General features: G+C 38.5%; 1 protein-coding gene across 1 annotated transcript in view; it reads left to right on the top strand.

The window, feature by feature from the left end:
• Nucleotides 1-18,328, top strand: part of LOC143767810 (uncharacterized) — a 75,550-nt gene that overhangs the window by 18,483 nt on the left and 38,739 nt on the right. The window contains exons 7-15 of the mRNA XM_077256331.1: nt 1,971-2,813; nt 4,072-4,905; nt 5,046-5,720; nt 8,127-9,353; nt 9,598-9,621; nt 10,828-10,875; nt 12,490-12,513; nt 14,763-14,822; nt 16,354-16,395. Of these exons, the coding sequence (XP_077112446.1) occupies nt 1,971-2,813; nt 4,072-4,905; nt 5,046-5,720; nt 8,127-9,353; nt 9,598-9,621; nt 10,828-10,875; nt 12,490-12,513; nt 14,763-14,822; nt 16,354-16,395 (3,777 nt within the window). The remainder of the gene's footprint in view (nt 1-1,970; nt 2,814-4,071; nt 4,906-5,045; nt 5,721-8,126; nt 9,354-9,597; nt 9,622-10,827; nt 10,876-12,489; nt 12,514-14,762; nt 14,823-16,353; nt 16,396-18,328) is intronic.

Genomic DNA, 18,328 nt, shown 5'->3' with positions numbered 1-18,328 from the left:
CTGATATCTATTGGCTCCTCGTCTGTGAATAAATTGGCAAATGTTACAAACTGACACAGTTCATCGATAAATGTAATGTCCAAGTCATCTGAATAAGACCTGACGAGTTTCTCTGCGGTGGCCTTAAGCTCGTCTGAAGACAGTTCTTTCAGATGGCTAAAAAAGCTAAAGTTGCTTGATATATCTTTATATGATTGAAGACGTTGGTCAAGAGAAGCGATAAACTGATCAATGATAGGCAAGAAAGTTTCTGTTCTGCATTTTTCAGAAGGGCTGAGTTGTACTTCTTCCATATGGCCATAATCCAATGGATTGAGACACGTTTCGGCGCCTGTTTTGAGTTATCGTCTGAACATTCTCAGATGAACCAGACAGCTCTTCGCCTTGCTTCTCATAAATTTTGAAGGAGTCACTCTTTGATGCGATATAGTTTTTTAAGCTGCCACAGCAGTGTTTAGATCGATGTTTTCCGTGTTGTAGATTTTTACTAGCAGCTTCTGTTCTTTGCAGGATATCACTCCAGAAGGTGGTGTTAGTACCAATTTCAAGCTGATTCATTAGTCTTAACAGTCCTTCAGCTTCACACCGTAGACAGCTTTTTCTTCAAAGTCATCAGCAATGTGTTTAAGTACATCTTTAATCTGCTGATAGTCATGCTTAAGGACCTTAGTAGCGACGGCTTTGCAGGACCAACGCGTGGTTGTGACACGTTTGAGAGTCAATGTTGTCGCTGAGTCAATATTTTTTCAAAGCCTCGGTCAGGAGCTGATGCCGATGCGTTGAAACTCAAGAAGAAGAACAGCTTTTCAAGGAAGTCAAAAAAATGTACAGCACTCGAGCAGCTTTGTACAGCATTTTTAGCAAAAAGAGTGTGCCGTACAAGGAATCCAAGATGCAAGATCGTTCTTCTCTCTCACTTTGACTTGCAGGCCGTTGTATTTGCCACTCATTGTAGATAAATTGTCATAACTTTGACCTCGGCAATTTCCCAGGTCTAGGTTATGTCTCCTAAAAAAATCCAACAAGGCATTGAACATGTCTTGAGCGCCATGGCCTTTGTTGGCCATGAATGTTACAAAGACGTGTATTTTACATGTTTTGGGATATTTATCCCTATATTGGTGGGAGGCCCCCACTTGGGGGGTGGCCCCTTGGGCCCCCCCCCTAAATCTGGGCCTGATCAGCACTATTTTTACAATATCCTTTTATTATGTTAAGATTTTAGGAGGTTTAAAACTGTAGCAGTAATTTTTCATTTTTTGAAGGAAATTTACAAAACTTACTTTTTTAGTGACCTATTGAGTTCTGATGTGACTTTGGTGGACCTCTATGTCGTAAAATCCCCAAATGTGAGACCATTATAAAAACAGCACCCTTCAACGTATTAAAAACTGTTGTCAGGTAGTTTATTAACCATTCGGCTGCTTTTCAGGAATTAATACAAAATGGCATGACAGGAAGGAAAAATGTAATTTTTATCACCTAAATGTCGCTAAATTCTGAACAGGTCACTATAGCAGTCTCTAAGGTTGTTATTTGTCTGGGAATTAGCATGGCAAACATCAGGAGCACACAATCATTATCTCAGGGTGTCAAAGGGTTAAAGAAGGAGCCCCTATACTCTGTTAACCATTTAGATGCTGTAGTCACTATTGACAGCAGCGTCTAAGGGGTTAAAAAGCCATGGTTGATGCCAACACCAATGGAGGCTGATACAGCAAGGTTTAAGCTATAGTGTACTGTCAACAGCTGATGCATTTTCACCCGGCAGGGGATGCCATTCTCTAATATGTGAGGTCAGTAAAAAGACGTATTGGTGGTCACTAAGGGGTTTAAGGAAGAACTGAGTGAGTAATCAAAAAATAAAAATATATTTTACATAAAAAACAATTAACATGTAGTAATGACTGTAAGATAAAATAGATGGACATTGAAACATTTGCCATTAATCTTGTTTTAATCCTTACAAGGTGGATTACCAGGAATACCAGAGACGCCAGGAACACCAGAGACACCTGAAACACCAGGAATACCAGAGATACCAGGAATACCAGAGACACCAGGAACACCTGGAACACCAGGAATACCAGGGATACCAGGAATACCAGAGACACCAGGAACACCAGGGATACCAGGAATACCAGAGATACCAGGAATACCAAAGACACCAGGAACACCAGAGATACCAGGAATACCACAAATACCAGAGATACCAGGATTACCAGGAATACCAGGGATACCAGGAATACCAGGGATACCAGGAATACCAGGAATACCAGGGATACCAGGAATACCAGGGATACCAGAAATACCAGGGATACCAGGAATACCAGGAATACCAGAGGTGCCAGGAATACCAGAGATACCAGGGATACCAGGAATACCAGAGACACCAGGAATACCAGGAATACCAGAGATACCAGGGATACCAGAGATACCAGGAATACAAGGGATACCAGGGATACCAGGAAGACCGGGAAGACAAGGAAGACCAGGAAGACCAGGGATACCAGGAATACCAGACGTACCAGAGATACCAGCGATACCAGAGGTACCAGAAATACCAGAGATACCAGGGATACCAGGAAGACCGGGAAGACCAGGAAGACCGGGAAGACCAGGAAGACCGGGAAGACCGGGAAGACCAGGAAGACCAGGAATACCAGGGATACCAGGAATACCAGAGATACCAGGAATACCAGAGATACCAGGGATACCAGGGATACCAGGAATACCAGAGATTCCTGGAATACGAGGGATACCAGAGACACCAGGAATACCAGAGACACCAGGGACAGTTAAGGAAGACCTGAGTGAGTGTTCTGTGAGCAAAAATAAATATTATATTTTAAAAGCTAAACATTTACTTTAAGTAATGGCTATAAATTAAAATGGAGGGATATTGATAAAATTGCTAATGTTCTTGTATTAATCCATATAGATAAATTACTAGAAATATCTGAAGCACCGGGATAACTAAGTCAATTAATCCCTTAGTGACTGGACCCCATTTTTCAAATCTGACCACTGTCACTTTATGTGGTAATAACTCTGCAATGCTTCAACAGATCTAATTGATTATGAGATAGTTTTTCCGTGACACATTGTAGTTTATGTTAATAGTAAATTTATATTGATATTTTCTGTGTTTATTTAATAAAATATCAGAGATTTGTCAAAAAAATCCGCAAATTAGCAATTTTCAAACTTTTATTGATTACTCCTTTAATCCAGACAGTCATACCACATAAAATAGTCATTAAATAACATTTCCCTCTTGTCTGCTTTACATCAGCACCATGTTTGAAATATCCTTTTATTTTGATAAGATTTTAGGAGGTTTAAAACTGTAGTGGTAATTTTTCATTTTTTCAAGGTAATTTACTGTATAAAACTTACTTTTTTAGGGACCTATTAAGTTCTGAAGTGACTTTGGTGGACCTATATGTGGTAAATTCCCCAAATGTGAGACCATTTTAAAAACAGCACCCTTCAGCGTATTCAAAACCGCTGTCAGGTAGTTCATTAACCATTCGGCTGCTTTTCAGGAATGAATACAAAATGGCATGACAGGAAGGAAAAATGTTAATTTTATCACCTAAATGTCGCTAAATTCTGAACAAGTCACTATAGCCAGCAGTCTGCAAGGCCATTATTTGTCCGGGAATTGGCATGGCAAACATCAGGACCACACAATCATTATCTCAGAGTGTAAAAGGGTTAAAGAGGGAGCCTCCACACTCTGTTAACCATTTAGATGCTGTAGTCACTGTTAACAGCAGCATCTATGGGGCTAAAAAGCCATGGTTGGCTGATACAGCAAGGTGTAAGCCATAGTGTACAGTCAACAGCTGATGCATTTTCACCCAGCAGGGGATGCCATTGTCTGATATGTGAGGTCAGTAAAAAAACGTATTGGTGGTCACTAAGGGGTTTAAGGAAGAACTGAGTGAGTAATCAAAAAACAAAATATATTGTACATTAAAAAAAATTAACTTGAAATAATGACTATAAGTTGAAATAGACGGACATTGAAACATTTGCCTTTTTTCTTGTTTTAACCCTTGCAAGGTGGATTACCAGGAAAACCAGGAATACCAGGGATAACAGGAATACCAGAGACACCAGGAATACCAGAGATACCAGGAATACCAGGGATACCAGGAATACCAGGGATACCAGGAATACCAGGAATACCAGGGATACCAGGAATACCAGGAATACCAGGGATACCAGGAATACCAGAGATACCAGGAATTCCAGGAATACCGGGGATACCAGGGATACCAGGAATACCAGGGATACCAGGGATACCAGGAATACCAGGGATACCAGGAATACCAGGAATACCAGAGGTGCCAGGAATACCAGAAATACCAGGGATACCAGGAATACCAGAGACACCAGGAATACCAGGAATACCAGAGATACCAGGGATACCAGGAATACCAGGAGTAGAAGGGATACCAGGAGTGCCAGGAATACCAGGAGTAGAAGGGATACCAGGACTACCAGGAATACCAGGAGTTCCAGGAATACCAGGAGTAGAAGGGATACCAGGAGTACCTGGAATACCAGGAGTACCAGGAATACCAGGAGTAGAAGGGATACCAGGAGTACCAGGAATACCAGGAGTTCCAGGAATACCAGGAATACCAGGGATACCAGGAATACCAGAGACACCAGGGATACCAGGAATACCAGGAGTAGAAGGGATACCAGGAGTACCAGGAATACCAGGAGTACCAGGATTACCAGGAGTTCCTGGAATACCAGGGATACCAGGAATACCAGAGACACCAGGGATACCAGGAATACCAGAGATACCAGGGATACCAGGAATACCAGGGATACCAGGAATACCAGAGACACCAGGAATATCTGGGACAATTATGGAAGAACTGAGTGAGTGTTCTGTCAGCAAAAGTTTCTGTTACACATAAAAAGAAAAACATTTACTGGAATTAATGAGTATAAATTTAAATGAAAGGATATTGATAACATTGCTAATGTTCTTGTTTTAATCCGTTTATATAAATTGCCAGAAATACCAGGAATACCAGGAGTACCAGAGACACCAGGAATACCAGGAATACCAGGGATACCAGAGGTACCAGGAATACCAGGAATACCAGGAATACCAGGAGTACCAGGGATACCAGGGATACCAGGAATACCAGGAATACCAGGAGTACCAGGAATACCAGGAGTACCAGGAATACCAGGAATACCAGGAGTACCAGGAATACCAGGAATGCCAGAAGTACCAGGAATACCAGGAATACCAGGGATACCAGGAGTGCCAGGAGTACCAGAAACACCAGGAATACCAGGAATACCAGAAGTACCAGGAATACAAGGAGTGCCAGGGATACCAGGAGTACCAGGAATACCAGAAATACCAGGAATACCAGGAGTGCCAGGGATACCAGGAGTACCAGGAGTACCAGGAGTGCCAGGAATACCAGGAGTGCCAGGAATACCAGGAATACCAGGAGTACCAGGAATACCAGGAATACCAGGAGTACCAGGAATTCCAGGAATACCAGGAACACCAGGAATACCAGGAATACCAGGAATACCAGGAGTACCAGGAATACCAGGGATACCAGGAGTACCAGGAATACCAGGAACACAAGGAATACCAGGAATACCAGGAATACCAGGGATACCAGGAGTGCCAGGGATACCAGGAACACCAGGAGTGCCAGGGATACCAGGTATACCGTGATGTGATTAAGGAAGAATTGAGTGAGTGTTGTTTTACATTTTTTATTTTTTTTTACCAAATATGGATTCCACCTGGATTTCCTTGACATACCAGGAACACTGGAGATTATTAAGGAACAACTAAGTGAGAATCTTGCACAACAAAATATAGGTTACACAGAAAATTAATACAATGTATGATAGAAAAAAAAACCAAATTATTACTATTATAATTCATAATGGATGAATACCTCCTATCCCGAGAACAGTAGGAAAAATTAAGGCATAATTAATTGAGTATCTTACACATTAATATATGTTACACAATAGTGTAATGCAGTCTCATGCATGATGAGTAAAGGACACAATTTTCATGTATTAATTCACACAATACCCAAAATACCAAGGATGAGAATTGAACGACTGCCTTTGGCAATAACATATAGGTCACAAAAAATGTTATGCCAAGTATAAGGGGCTTTAGCAACAATTTCAATGTTTTAATTCATACAGCTAGATTACTGGGAGCAGCATGTAAATGCAGTCCACTTTTTTACTCTAGACTGACATTCTAAAATGTCAGTGCAGAGTAAAGAGTTTGAATGACATTGTGTATTTATAGAAGCAGGGAGCAGACTTTCAGACACAGCCAGACTCCCTCAAGAGAGGATAAACCTGGTTTTTTTTGCTGTTTTCTTTCTCGATTGCTGTACAAATAGTGCTGAATCAGCGCTTTAGTACAAAGAATAGGAAACACCGACTGCACTTTCTCTTATGGACCCAATGATCATTTAATCATTGGTTGTAGAGAGAGCAGGAGCTGCTGGATATTAGATGAACTCAGTCAGTTCTGTTATGCAGACAGGACGCTGAATTTCATACTTATATACAATGGTGTGAAAAAGTGTTGGCCCCCTTCCTGATTTCCTACTCTTTTGCATGTTTGTCACACTTAAATGTTACAGATCACCAAACAAATGTAAATATTAGACAAAGATAACAAAAGTAATCACAAAATGCAGTTTATAAATGAAGGCCTTTTTTATTAACCCCTTCATGACCTTGGGATTTTCCGTTTTTCCGTGTTCGTTTTTCACTCCCCTCCTTCCCATAGCCATATTTTTTTTTAATTTTTCCTTCAATTTGGCCATGTGAGGGCTTATTTTTTGCGGGACGAGATGTACTTTTGAACCACATCATTGGTTTTACCATGTCGTGTACTAGAAAACGGGAAAAAATTCCAAGTGCGGTGAAATTGCAAAAAAAGTGCAGTCCCACACTTGTTTTCTGTTTGGCTTTTTTGCGAGGTTCACTAAATGCTAAAACTGACCTGCCATTATGATTCTCAAGGTCAGTACGAGTTCATAGACATCTAACATGACTAAGTTATTTTTTATCTAAGTGGTGAAAAAAAATTCCAAATTTTGCTTTAAAAAAAAAAAAAATTGCACCATTTTCCGATACTCGTAGCGTCTCCATTTTTCATGATCTGGGGTCGGTTGAGGGCTTATTTTTTGCATGCCGAGCTGGCATTTTTAATGATACCATTTCGATGCAGATACGTTCTTTTGATCGCCTGTTATTGCATTTTAATGCAATGTCGCGGTGACCAAAAAAACTTAATTCTGGCGTTTCAAATTTTTTTCTCGCTACGCCGTTTAGCGATCAGGTTAATGCTTTTTTTTAATTGATAGATCGGGCGATTCTGAACGCGACGATACCAAATATGTGTAGGTTTGATTTTTTTTTAATTGATTTATTTTGATTGGGGCGAAAGGGGGGTGATTTAAACTTTTATTTTTTTTAATTTTTTTCACTTTTTTTTTACTTTTTTTTTAACTTTTGCCATGCTTCAATAGCCGTAAGTGCCGGTTAAATGCCGCTGTCTGCGTTTGACAGCGGCATTTAACTAGTTAATAGGCATGGGCAGATCGCGATCCTGCCCGCGCCTATTGCGGGTACATGTCAGCTGTTCAAAACAGCTGACATGTCCCGGCTTTGATGCGGGTTCACCGCCGGAGCCCGCATCAAAGCGGGGCTTCTGACCTCGGACGTACTATCCCATCCGAGGTCAGAAACTGGTTAAGAAAAAAAGAAATCCAAACCTACAGAACCCTGTGTGAAAAAGTGATTGCCCCCACCTTAAACATAAATTAACAATGGTTCACATTATTAGAATGCTGAGATCATATTCCCTATCCATATCTAGACCTGATTAGTGCCATGTCTGATCTCAATCAAGAAATCACTTAAATAGGATCTGCCTGACAAAGTATAAAAAATCCAAAAGTGAAAAATAGACAATTATTTTCTATTTTTATTCACATTTTTCCCAATATCAGAAACAAAGGAATATAACAATGAGATAAAAATACATTTCTATGTACATAAAGTGTTAATATTCTACTTATTTACAGGCATTATAGAAGTGACATCCACAGGAAGAAAGTTCATCACAACATTTATGCAGAACGACATCTCTGAAGGGCTCCCTGACAGACAGATCATGGTGACCGCGGCATCAGGATCTGCTAAAGTTTCAGTTTCTATAAACAAATGTAACTTTAAGAAGGATGTGACGGTTGGGAAAGGACAAACTGTAGTAATTCCTATAGACATCAAAACTGAATTGAGAGGGACAAGAAACTGCACCAAATCCGTGATAGTTGAGGCGGATGCAGACGTCACTGTCATGTCCAGAAATTACAAAGGCAACAGTGGTGACATGGCTCTGATCTACCCAGAAGGGCAATTAGGGTTAGAATATTACATCATCACCCCTCCAAATGGACCTGAAAATCAATTCAAAGAGTTTTTCGTACTTGCCTATAAAACCGCAACAAATGTTGAAATCTGCTTAAAAGGATCTGTCACCGTAAATGGCAAGAATTATGCCAAAGGAGACAAGCTCACCTGGAAACTGACACCTTACGAGGCTTTCCAGATTCAGAGTAAGGAGGACCTCTCTGGTACCAGAGTGGTTGCCGACAATCCGATTGCCGTCATGGCCGGACACACATGTGCTGAGAATAACAATGGCTGTAGCCATGTTTATGAACAGCTCAAGCCCGTTGGGAGCTGGGGAGCCTCATATTTAGTTCCAGGCTTGTCCTTCCAAAGTAAATATGATCTGGTGCTTATAATGGCTTCCCAAAGCACTATTATTACATACCAGTCTGGAACAGTCAATGAATCCAAAAATGTGGCCGCCGGGGATCTCATTCAGGTCAACCTAACTGTATCTTCTCCACTCTCCATCCAATGTGTCCAGGGCATCCAGGTTCTGCTTCTTGGTCTTGGAGGAACATATAAAGACAAACCATTCAGCTCATTCCTTTCACGCATTCGAGACACTGATTCATTCGGCCTTGGTTATAGTCTAATTGGAGAAAAGGATTTTGACACAAATTTGGGCATTATCATAGCCAAGACCTCAAATTCTCTGGAAATTCAGTTTGACGGCAAATCTCCCAATAATTTTGTTTGGAATAAATTCCCAGGATCCGAATATTCCTGGGTGGAATATAGCTATGGAAGTGGCTTTAGCACTCATACGGTTCAACATCCTACAATTCCCTTTGGACTCTTAAGCATTGGATATGCCCTGAATATGGCCTATGGATCTTTGGCTCCATGTTTTACAGGTAAATCACGTATTATCCCATTATATTTTTCATAGGAAAAGTCTAGTTTATACTGATACAAAACTGATACATTGTGTTATATGCAGGACCGGATCTAATGCGTAAAGTATAACCCAGGGATGCAAAGAACCACCAAACAGGGAATTTTGGTGTCATATTCGGCACCTTTACGTCCTGCACTAGATGTAGTACAGTATTTTATAATATAAATAAATAACATATCTATTTTTTTCCTCTTTTTAAGGATCATTAACTCAATTGATAAAAGGTAATAAGATTTTTCTTCATAATGTTATTAAATCTACTTTTATATAATGTTCTTATTAATTAATATAAATACTTTTATGCCAAAAAAGACAAGATTATTTGACTGTACCTCTATCCCTGCTGCTACTGAGGAATATATTCCTATATAAAGGATAGTGTACCTTCCAATGGTTATAGACAAACAGATCCACAGAGCCAAATGAACAATGTCAAAATGAACAATTTACAGTACGTGGCTAAACTGGAGAAGAAATGTTATCAACTTGTGTTGATAACCAACAAACCAACAAACACAGTCGGATTATCCCAAAAAACAACAGGACTGTAAAATCACTGACATCTACCTCCAATGTGGTGTACATGATAAAATCCACAAGATGCCCTGAAGGAGCCTGCATTTGGTGAAACAATAAACAAAAAACTACAGATGATTATGAATCTACACAGACATAAAGTGGACACACCTGGGAAAACAATTTTATCGACCGGGACTTAAAGTGATCAATCATTTGATCAATAAATCAATTTAAGAACCCCAGAGAGAAATAAAATCTGGGAATTTAAGGATGTTCCAATATTTGACGAAAGGACTAAGTCTAACACTTGGATTTTGGAGCCAGACTGACTCCAGATCCCTTAAGTCATGTATTAACAAAAAATTTTCATTGTTTTGGTTTATCTTTATGTGCGTCACCTAACTCAACAAATGTCTTGTTGGAACATCGACTAACTGTTGAGTAGAGTTGAGTGAATTTGTTCGAATTTGGTCGCCGAATCTGAATTTGCCATATTCGGGCCATATTCGAACCCTATTCGTGCTGAATGTTTGATGAACGGTTCCGAACATATTTGGTCATTTCTACTCCCGTTGACTCTGTTGACGTTCGGCTGTGTTTGACAAATACGGCAAAGCAATATTCGATGCCGATCGTATTCGGAACCGAATCCGAACAAATTCGCTCAACTCTACTGTTGAGCTCTTGTCTCAGCCCTTGTTTTGGAAACTTGATTCTGTGATCCAAAAGTTTGGGAATATAGTTTTCTGCTTAGTGAGTAAATGTATCAGTTCTAGAACGCTGTTGTCTTTTTCTGGGCATAAAAGCATTTACGTAGATTTTTCTCTTAAAATCAGTGCCACGATTTATATATTTTTTTAATGTACATCTTCTCTATTAATTGGCATATCTTTCATCCATGTTACATTTAGGATATTGGAGAATTCGTTTTAAAACTCTACCTATTAGCATCCAATGGAGTAAGTATATCATTTCATGAAACTCGACAATAGAGGAAATATGGATAAGACATATTGATCTAATATAAAAACTAAAAACTGATTTAAAGGAGATTTCTACAAGAATCTGTGCAAGAATCTGAATGAAAAAAGAAAGAATATTTCAAATTTATTTAGAAAATGCTTGTACTGAAAGATTTTGCTTTTTACTCCTTTCCGGACATATGACATACAGTTATGTCATTTGCTGGGTCCCTGACTTTGATGCAGGCTCGCAAGCTGAGCCTGCATATTTCCAGCAGATGATGGCTGAGTTATTCAAGCATCATCTGCTACTAACAACTGAGCTCTTCCCGTGACTGTTAACTTGTTAAATGCTGCTGTCAATCACTGCATGCTGGCAGGAGGGGGGACACGCCATGCTATACATCCACCGGCATGCCGATGGGTTGTCTTGACAGCCGGGGGTCTGTTGAAGACCTTAGTGCTTGTTATGATGGTACTACTGTGAAACTCAGCTCCAAGTCCCCAAAGGAAACTAACAAGAACAGTGGAAAGTGATTTTTTTTTTATAAATATGAAATTTTTTTAAAAAACACACAAATTCAAATCACCTCCTTTATCCCCCATTGAAAATAAAGAAATAAAAAAAAATTAAAAATACACATATTTGGTAAAGCCCAAACTAACAACATTTAAAATAAATTAATCTGATTGTAAAGCGCTGAGAGACAAAAATTGTACTGCCAGAATTACGATTTTTCAGCAGGTGCAACAATGCAATAAAATGCAATAAGAAAACAATCAAAACATCATATCTAACCCAAAATGGTATGAATAAAAATATTAGCTTAGTGCGCAAAAAATAAGTCATCACCCAGCTCCATCGACTAACAATTGAAAACGTTATGGGTCTCGAAAAATTTTTTTTTTTTTTTACAAATTTGAGAATTTTTTTTCACCACTTAGATAAAAAAAAAAATCTATTCATGCTTGGTAATTATATTGCCAGGTCACTTTTACTGTAGGGTGAACACGGCAAATAAAAACTAAAAAAACTACTATGGAATTCCACTTTTTTTTGCAATTTCAACGCACTTGGATTTTTTTCCTGCTTCCCAGGGCATCACATGATAAAATAAATTATGTCATTCAAAAGTATAAATTGTGCTGTATAAAAAACAAGACCTCATACGACTATATGGAGGGAAAAATAAAAAAAAGTTAGAGCTCTGGAAGAAGGGGAGGAAAAAACAAAACGGAAATTGGCCGCGGCGTGAAGGGTTAAGGACATACCAAACCATGCCATTGTAAGCATAGGGAAATAGGACCGGTGTGGCAGATCTTGGCTGTGAAAGGAACATTTTCAAAATAGCAAATACAAACTGTTTATGATAGCGTTGACTCCGTTTTTCCAAAAGTTACCAAAACGTATCAGTGCGATTGTGCCAAGATCTTCTCTGGAGCTTCCATTATCTGTCATGATGGAACTGCACTCTTTGTATTCCTTTTGCTTTGCCTTGATGTTAAAGTTATGGTTCCGTTTTAAATGGAAACGGGATCAGAACAAATACATTCTTTAGCAACAGATATCCTCTGTATATAACCCGTGATTTTTTTCCCCTTTTGTTGTAGATATCACTGCTACTGGAATTCAAGGTAAATAATGTTTTTATCACATTTTAAACAATGTTTTATCGTGCCTTTTATTTATTTATTCTTTAATTTTTTTTATTTAACCACTTAACGCAATATCAAGTAGCTGTACATCATTGTAGGAGTGCCCGTGTGTGAAGAAGACTAAAGAGCAGAGTAATGATGAGCGAACGTTCTCGGATTTCTAAGGTTAACAGCAGCAATCAGGGCTTATGGTTAACAGCAGCAATCAGAGCTTATGGTTAACAGCAGCAATCAGGGCTTATGGTTACCAGCAGCAATCAGGGCTTATGGTTAACAGCAGCAATCAGGGCTTATGGTTAACAGCAGCAATCAGGGCTTATGGTTAACAGCAGCAATCAGAGCTTAGTGATAACAGCAGCAATCAGAGTATATGGTTAACAGCAGCAATCAGGGCTTATGGTTAACAGCAGCAATCAGGGCTTATGGTTAACAGCAGCAATCAGGGCTTATGGTTAACAGCAGCAATCAGGGCTTATGGTTAACAGCAGTAATCAGAGCTTAGTGATAACAGCAGCAATCAGAGTTTATGGCTAACAGCAGCAATCAGGACTTATGGTTAACAGCAGCAATCAGGGCTTATGGTTAACAGCAGCAATCAGGGCTTGTGGTTAACAGCAGCAATCAGGGCTTATGGTTAACAGCAGCAATCAGAACTTAGCGTTAACAGCAGCAATCAGAGTTTATGGTTATCAGCAACAATAAATGCTTAGGGTTAACAGCAGCAATCAGAGTTTATGGTTGACAGCAGCAATCAGAGCTTGGGTTAACAGCAACAATAAAAGCTTAAGGTTGACAGCAGCAATTAAAGATTAGCGTTAACAGCAGCAATCAGAGCTTGGGTTAACAGCAACAATAAAAGCTTACGGTTGACAGCAGCAATCAAAGATTAGCATTAACAGCAGCAATCAGAGCTTATGGTTGATAGCAGCAATCAGAGCTTATAGTTAACAGCAGCAATCAGAGCTTATAGTTAACAGCAGTAATCAGAGCTTAGCGTTAACATCAGCAATCAGAGCTTAGCGTTAACATCAGCAATCAGAGCATAGCGTTAACATCAGCAATCAGAGCTTAGCATTAGCACCAGCAATCAGAGCTTTTAGTTAACAGCAGCAATCAGAGCTTAAGGTTAACATCAGCAATCAGAGCTTAGGGTTAACAGCAATCAGAGCTTTTAGTTAACAGCAGCAATCAGAGTTTATGGTTAACAGCAGCAATCAGAGTTTATGGTTAACAGCAGCAATCAGAGTTTTTAGTCAACAGCAGGAATCAGAGCTTAGGGTTAACAGCAGCAATCAGAGCTTTTAGTTAACAGCAGCAATCAGAGTTTATGGTTAACAGCAGAAATCTGAGCATAGCATTAACATCAGCAATCAGAGCATTTAGTCAACAGCAGCAATCAGAGCTTAGCTCTGTCCTCTGCTGTTCAATACAGATACCAGCAATGGAAAAAAATAAAAACATTATGGCTCTTGTATAATAACAAACCAAATACATTTTGTTTACTTCCAAAACATCACTTAATTTTTTTTTTAAATCTATGCAAATTTGTTAATAATACTGATCTGAAGCATCAAATTTTCAAGTCATTTTTTCCTTTCAATGAATGCCATAAAACAACCCCCCCCCCCCAAAAAAAAAAATGTAGGAATTGCATTTTTTCTGAAAATAAATAAATAAATAATAAAATAAAGGTAATGTTATTTTTTAATCCATAAAGTGAGAGTTTTTTTGGATGAAGGCAATGTCCTGTTTGAGAAAAACAAGCAAAAAATAAAAATTGTATTTAAAGAGTAAAAGGAATTTAAATCAATAGAACAAATGAAAACAGGCAACTTTATAATTTATCTTATAAGAGAAATCTGCATATTCTCCATATAATTTAATAGGCATCAACTATCATCTCCTGTCTCAATAATGGGAAAATCTGTCTCCATAGAATTTAATAAGCACCAACTGTCACATCCTATCTCAGTAATGGGAAAATCTGTCTACAGTAAATCCAAATTTTAGTCGTGAATTTCAAATTACGAGAATGAAAGATCAGTCCAGGAGGAGAAATAATCCGATTTTTCTAATAATATACATTACAAAGGTTCTTATTTTTACATGTACTGTTGATTTATGATATAAAGCAGAATAAAATGACAGTTACTCTTTAGGTAACAATTTGAGTGTAAAATAATCTATTTATAAAAGAATATCAATATTTCTGTCTTTGAATATTCTAGGTGGATTTCCTCAATTTCCCAGACTTCCTGGTTCACTTGAAATGAATCTAAAAGGAATGAGTGAGTATAAAAATCTTAGGTGCAGAGGTGGATTAGAGTAGCCAGTTTAGAGAGTGTGGGGCTTCCTTGAACCCGATGTATCACGTGACATATCCCAGATTAAACCATATAACAGGGATCTTGGGCGCCAATCAAAAAAAGAAGACAGTTTGTGGAATGTGAGAAAAAGAGCTGGCACTCACCGTCCCTTTAACATCTTCCTTTATTAGAAAAGGTTAAAACATAGCAGCCGACTCAGAATGTGACTCTTTGTGGACGTCGGTTGTTTCACGCTTCAACAGGTCCTGGCGAAACAAAATTACATTTCCATCATAAAAACACCATTTAATGCCTATGCTATTAATGCTATAATCTAATCTTTTTTTCTGATATACTTTAATTAAAAGTTCCCCAATCTTCCCCCACTACGCTATGTAACATTATTTTTTTTACTACTTCCTCTTTGATGACGCTTCTCAGTGCATGCTGGGATACTGAAATGAAGCATCATCAGGGCACAGAAGCTGTGGTCACTTGCCCAATCTCTTTCCCCTCCCTGAAACAAAGTGTCATAATTGACCTTTGTTTCAGGGGCTGGGCTAGTCCCTACTTTACTGAGCATACACCAGTTGTCAATTACTGTCACTGTTCTTCTCAGCACATGCTGGGATACTGAAATGACGCGTCATCAGGGCACAGAGGCTGGCTGTGGTCACTTGCCCAATCTCTTCCCCTCCCTGAAACAAAGTGTCATCATTGACCTTTGTTTCAGGGGCTGGGCTAGTCCCTACTCTACTGAGCATGCGCCAGTTGTCAATTCCAATGGATGCTCATTAGATTCCTGTCACTGTTGTTCTTCTTAGTGCACAGCAACAATGCGCTGTCTGACCACCTCTGATCAGCAACCCATTGACGACCCGCGATCACATCACGGGCGCGTTGATTGGTGCATGGAATGACCCATACCGGCGGGTGTCAAAAGCTGCTGTCATAGTTAGACAATGGCATTTAACAAGTTAACAATCGAAGGCAGTGCTTCGCGCTACTCTTGATTGTTTCGGCAGGTCCTGTCTGTAGCACACCGCCATCCCCTGCTGGGTATAGGGCAAGCTCACCCGTGAGCCTGCTCCGCACACCAGCTAATGAATTGCGCAGTACATATTCGGCTGATGTTGGTAAGGGGTTAAACTTTAAAAGTGGAAAAAGCTAAAAACTAAAAAAGGAAGCTAGAGAAAAAATAAATTGAAAATTAATTGTAGAAAATATTTTCAATACTAAATTGTGGAAATACATGAACTATTCTTTGCTTAGGTTACCGGCCACCTCTGCAGACTATGAGTGGTGGCTCGTTTCCTAGGCATAGAGCGCAGCGCTTACAAGTTGCTTGCTATAGAACTTGCAAGTGCTGCTCTGAAGTTGGCAGGATTGCTAGATCCGGCCAGGCTCGTCGCTACCGAGCTGCAGCAAGGAAAAAAGCAGCCTCTACTGATAACATCATCCAGGATGCCAATTTGAAAGTGAAACATTAATATTCCTTTGTTCCTAAATATAGATGTATCACCCGGAATATCTGGTGCACAATGGAAAGTAACGCGTAAGTACCTTAGTAAGAAAAAAAAATGGAAACAACGGCTAACAATTTTCTTTTAAGTTGATACATTAAAAACAAAAATTAAATTTGATTTAAGTAGGAATAGGATTGCAAAATAATAGATGTAAAATACATTTCAATCTTTACATCTCAAAACTGGATTGTCAGCAAATGATTCAACTGAAAAAGTGGTTGGTTCATGCCGGAGGAACTTTTTTATACTTGTAAAGTTTTTTTTATATGTGAAAAGAACTGGAGACCTGATGGATTTATCTAATTATTTATGCAATATCCATTTCCATTGAATATAAAAAAAATTAAACCTACCAATAAATGGCAAATGCAGTATCTGTTTGGCCCTAAAGGAACTTTCCTGACACCCCTACATACACCTGCATGCTCAGCCCAACTAAACGTCCATATGTCTGGCACTTAATGCTTTCATTTATCTCTCCTGGAAACAAGAGGATCAAGAGTCAAAATTCAACATGCACAATACATCTCACCCCAACATCATCTGTAGGGAATAAGTTCCTATTCATATTAGATGGCTAGCCAAAGTAACCAAAGTAAAAAATAAATTATATATATATATATATATATATATATATATATATATATATATATATATATATATATATATATACACTGCATCTTTATACAATATATATGCTTTAGTTTTTTATATTTTATATATAAAGTCAAGAAAGTCTGATATATTAAAAAATATATATATATATATATACACACTGTATCTTTATATTTTTTTATATTTTACATATTTTTATATATTATACATAATTAATTTATTTGCTTAATATAAATTTTCATCCCTAAATATATGCTAAATATTTATCTCTAAATATTACAAAGTGAGTGAATTTACCAAAATTCAAATTCAGCTAATTTGTTGAAATTCATACATTAAATAAATTCTGATGAAGGTCTTATTTTTAAGACTGAGAGGTTACGCTTGGATTGCAGCACAAATTAAGTTCCATTATTTTGGGGAGTTCCACATTCTTTTCTATATTGATGAAAGGAGTGGTGTCCCAACCGGGCACCCAAGATAGAAACAGAGTGACTTATATCTTCTTCCATCTTCCTGAAATTCATCGGAGAAAACTGATTTGCCTTAAAGTGTCCTTACGCTGGCTTGAAAATCTCTACAAGGAGAAACGATCCTTGTTAGATTCCCTGTAAGATCTCATAAAGCCAAATCAGATCTCTTGCTTTGCCCTGATGAGAGGTAAACATGCCCCAAACATGTGTCTGCAAATGGAACGTCTGGTTTGGCTTCTATCCTAAGGCTCGTTAAAGGGTCGATATTGTCTCTTAGGATTGCTACATTCCATAGTTGGCGTTAGCGTTCAAGCCCGCTTCCTCCCTGAAGAGGATATTTGCACATTCGGGTATGTACGCCAAAAGTCAAAAACGACAATTTTCTTTTAGCAGAAGCAGCTTCTTTTTTGGGAGCGTTTTTGGAGGACTTTCATTTTCGGAAGCAGTTTTTGAACAGATTTTTTTGCTAGTGTTTTTTTGCTGCCTCTTACCCAAAGCCACACACACTTTCCTTAGTTCCACTAGGTGTTCTTCAAAAATGGAAGAAAAAAACAACTCAAAAGACTGAAGATTTGAACAGCAAAGAGGTTTGACAATAGAAACGAATAAAATGAGTCTTTCAAGTATTTATAAACAATTTTTTGAAGCAAAGCAAAACAAAAACTACATTCCTTTATTCATAAGTTATTTATTTTCTAAAAGTTGGGAACAAATGTTGAAAAACGTGGGGACGTCCATGATCTAAAAACAATAGAATGAACGACAATTGATAGAAATCAGAGGAGACGTGTCGTCTTACCTGGAAAACAAAGCGAGGAATGTTTTTAGCATAAAAAGTAACTTTCGATAAAAAGTTAAAAATTGGTAAATTTAA

Source organism: Ranitomeya variabilis, chromosome 4, assembly GCF_051348905.1.
Source record: "Ranitomeya variabilis isolate aRanVar5 chromosome 4, aRanVar5.hap1, whole genome shotgun sequence".
Taxonomy (NCBI): domain Eukaryota; kingdom Metazoa; phylum Chordata; class Amphibia; order Anura; family Dendrobatidae; genus Ranitomeya; species Ranitomeya variabilis.
This window is presented reverse-complemented; position numbering and strand designations above follow the sequence as displayed.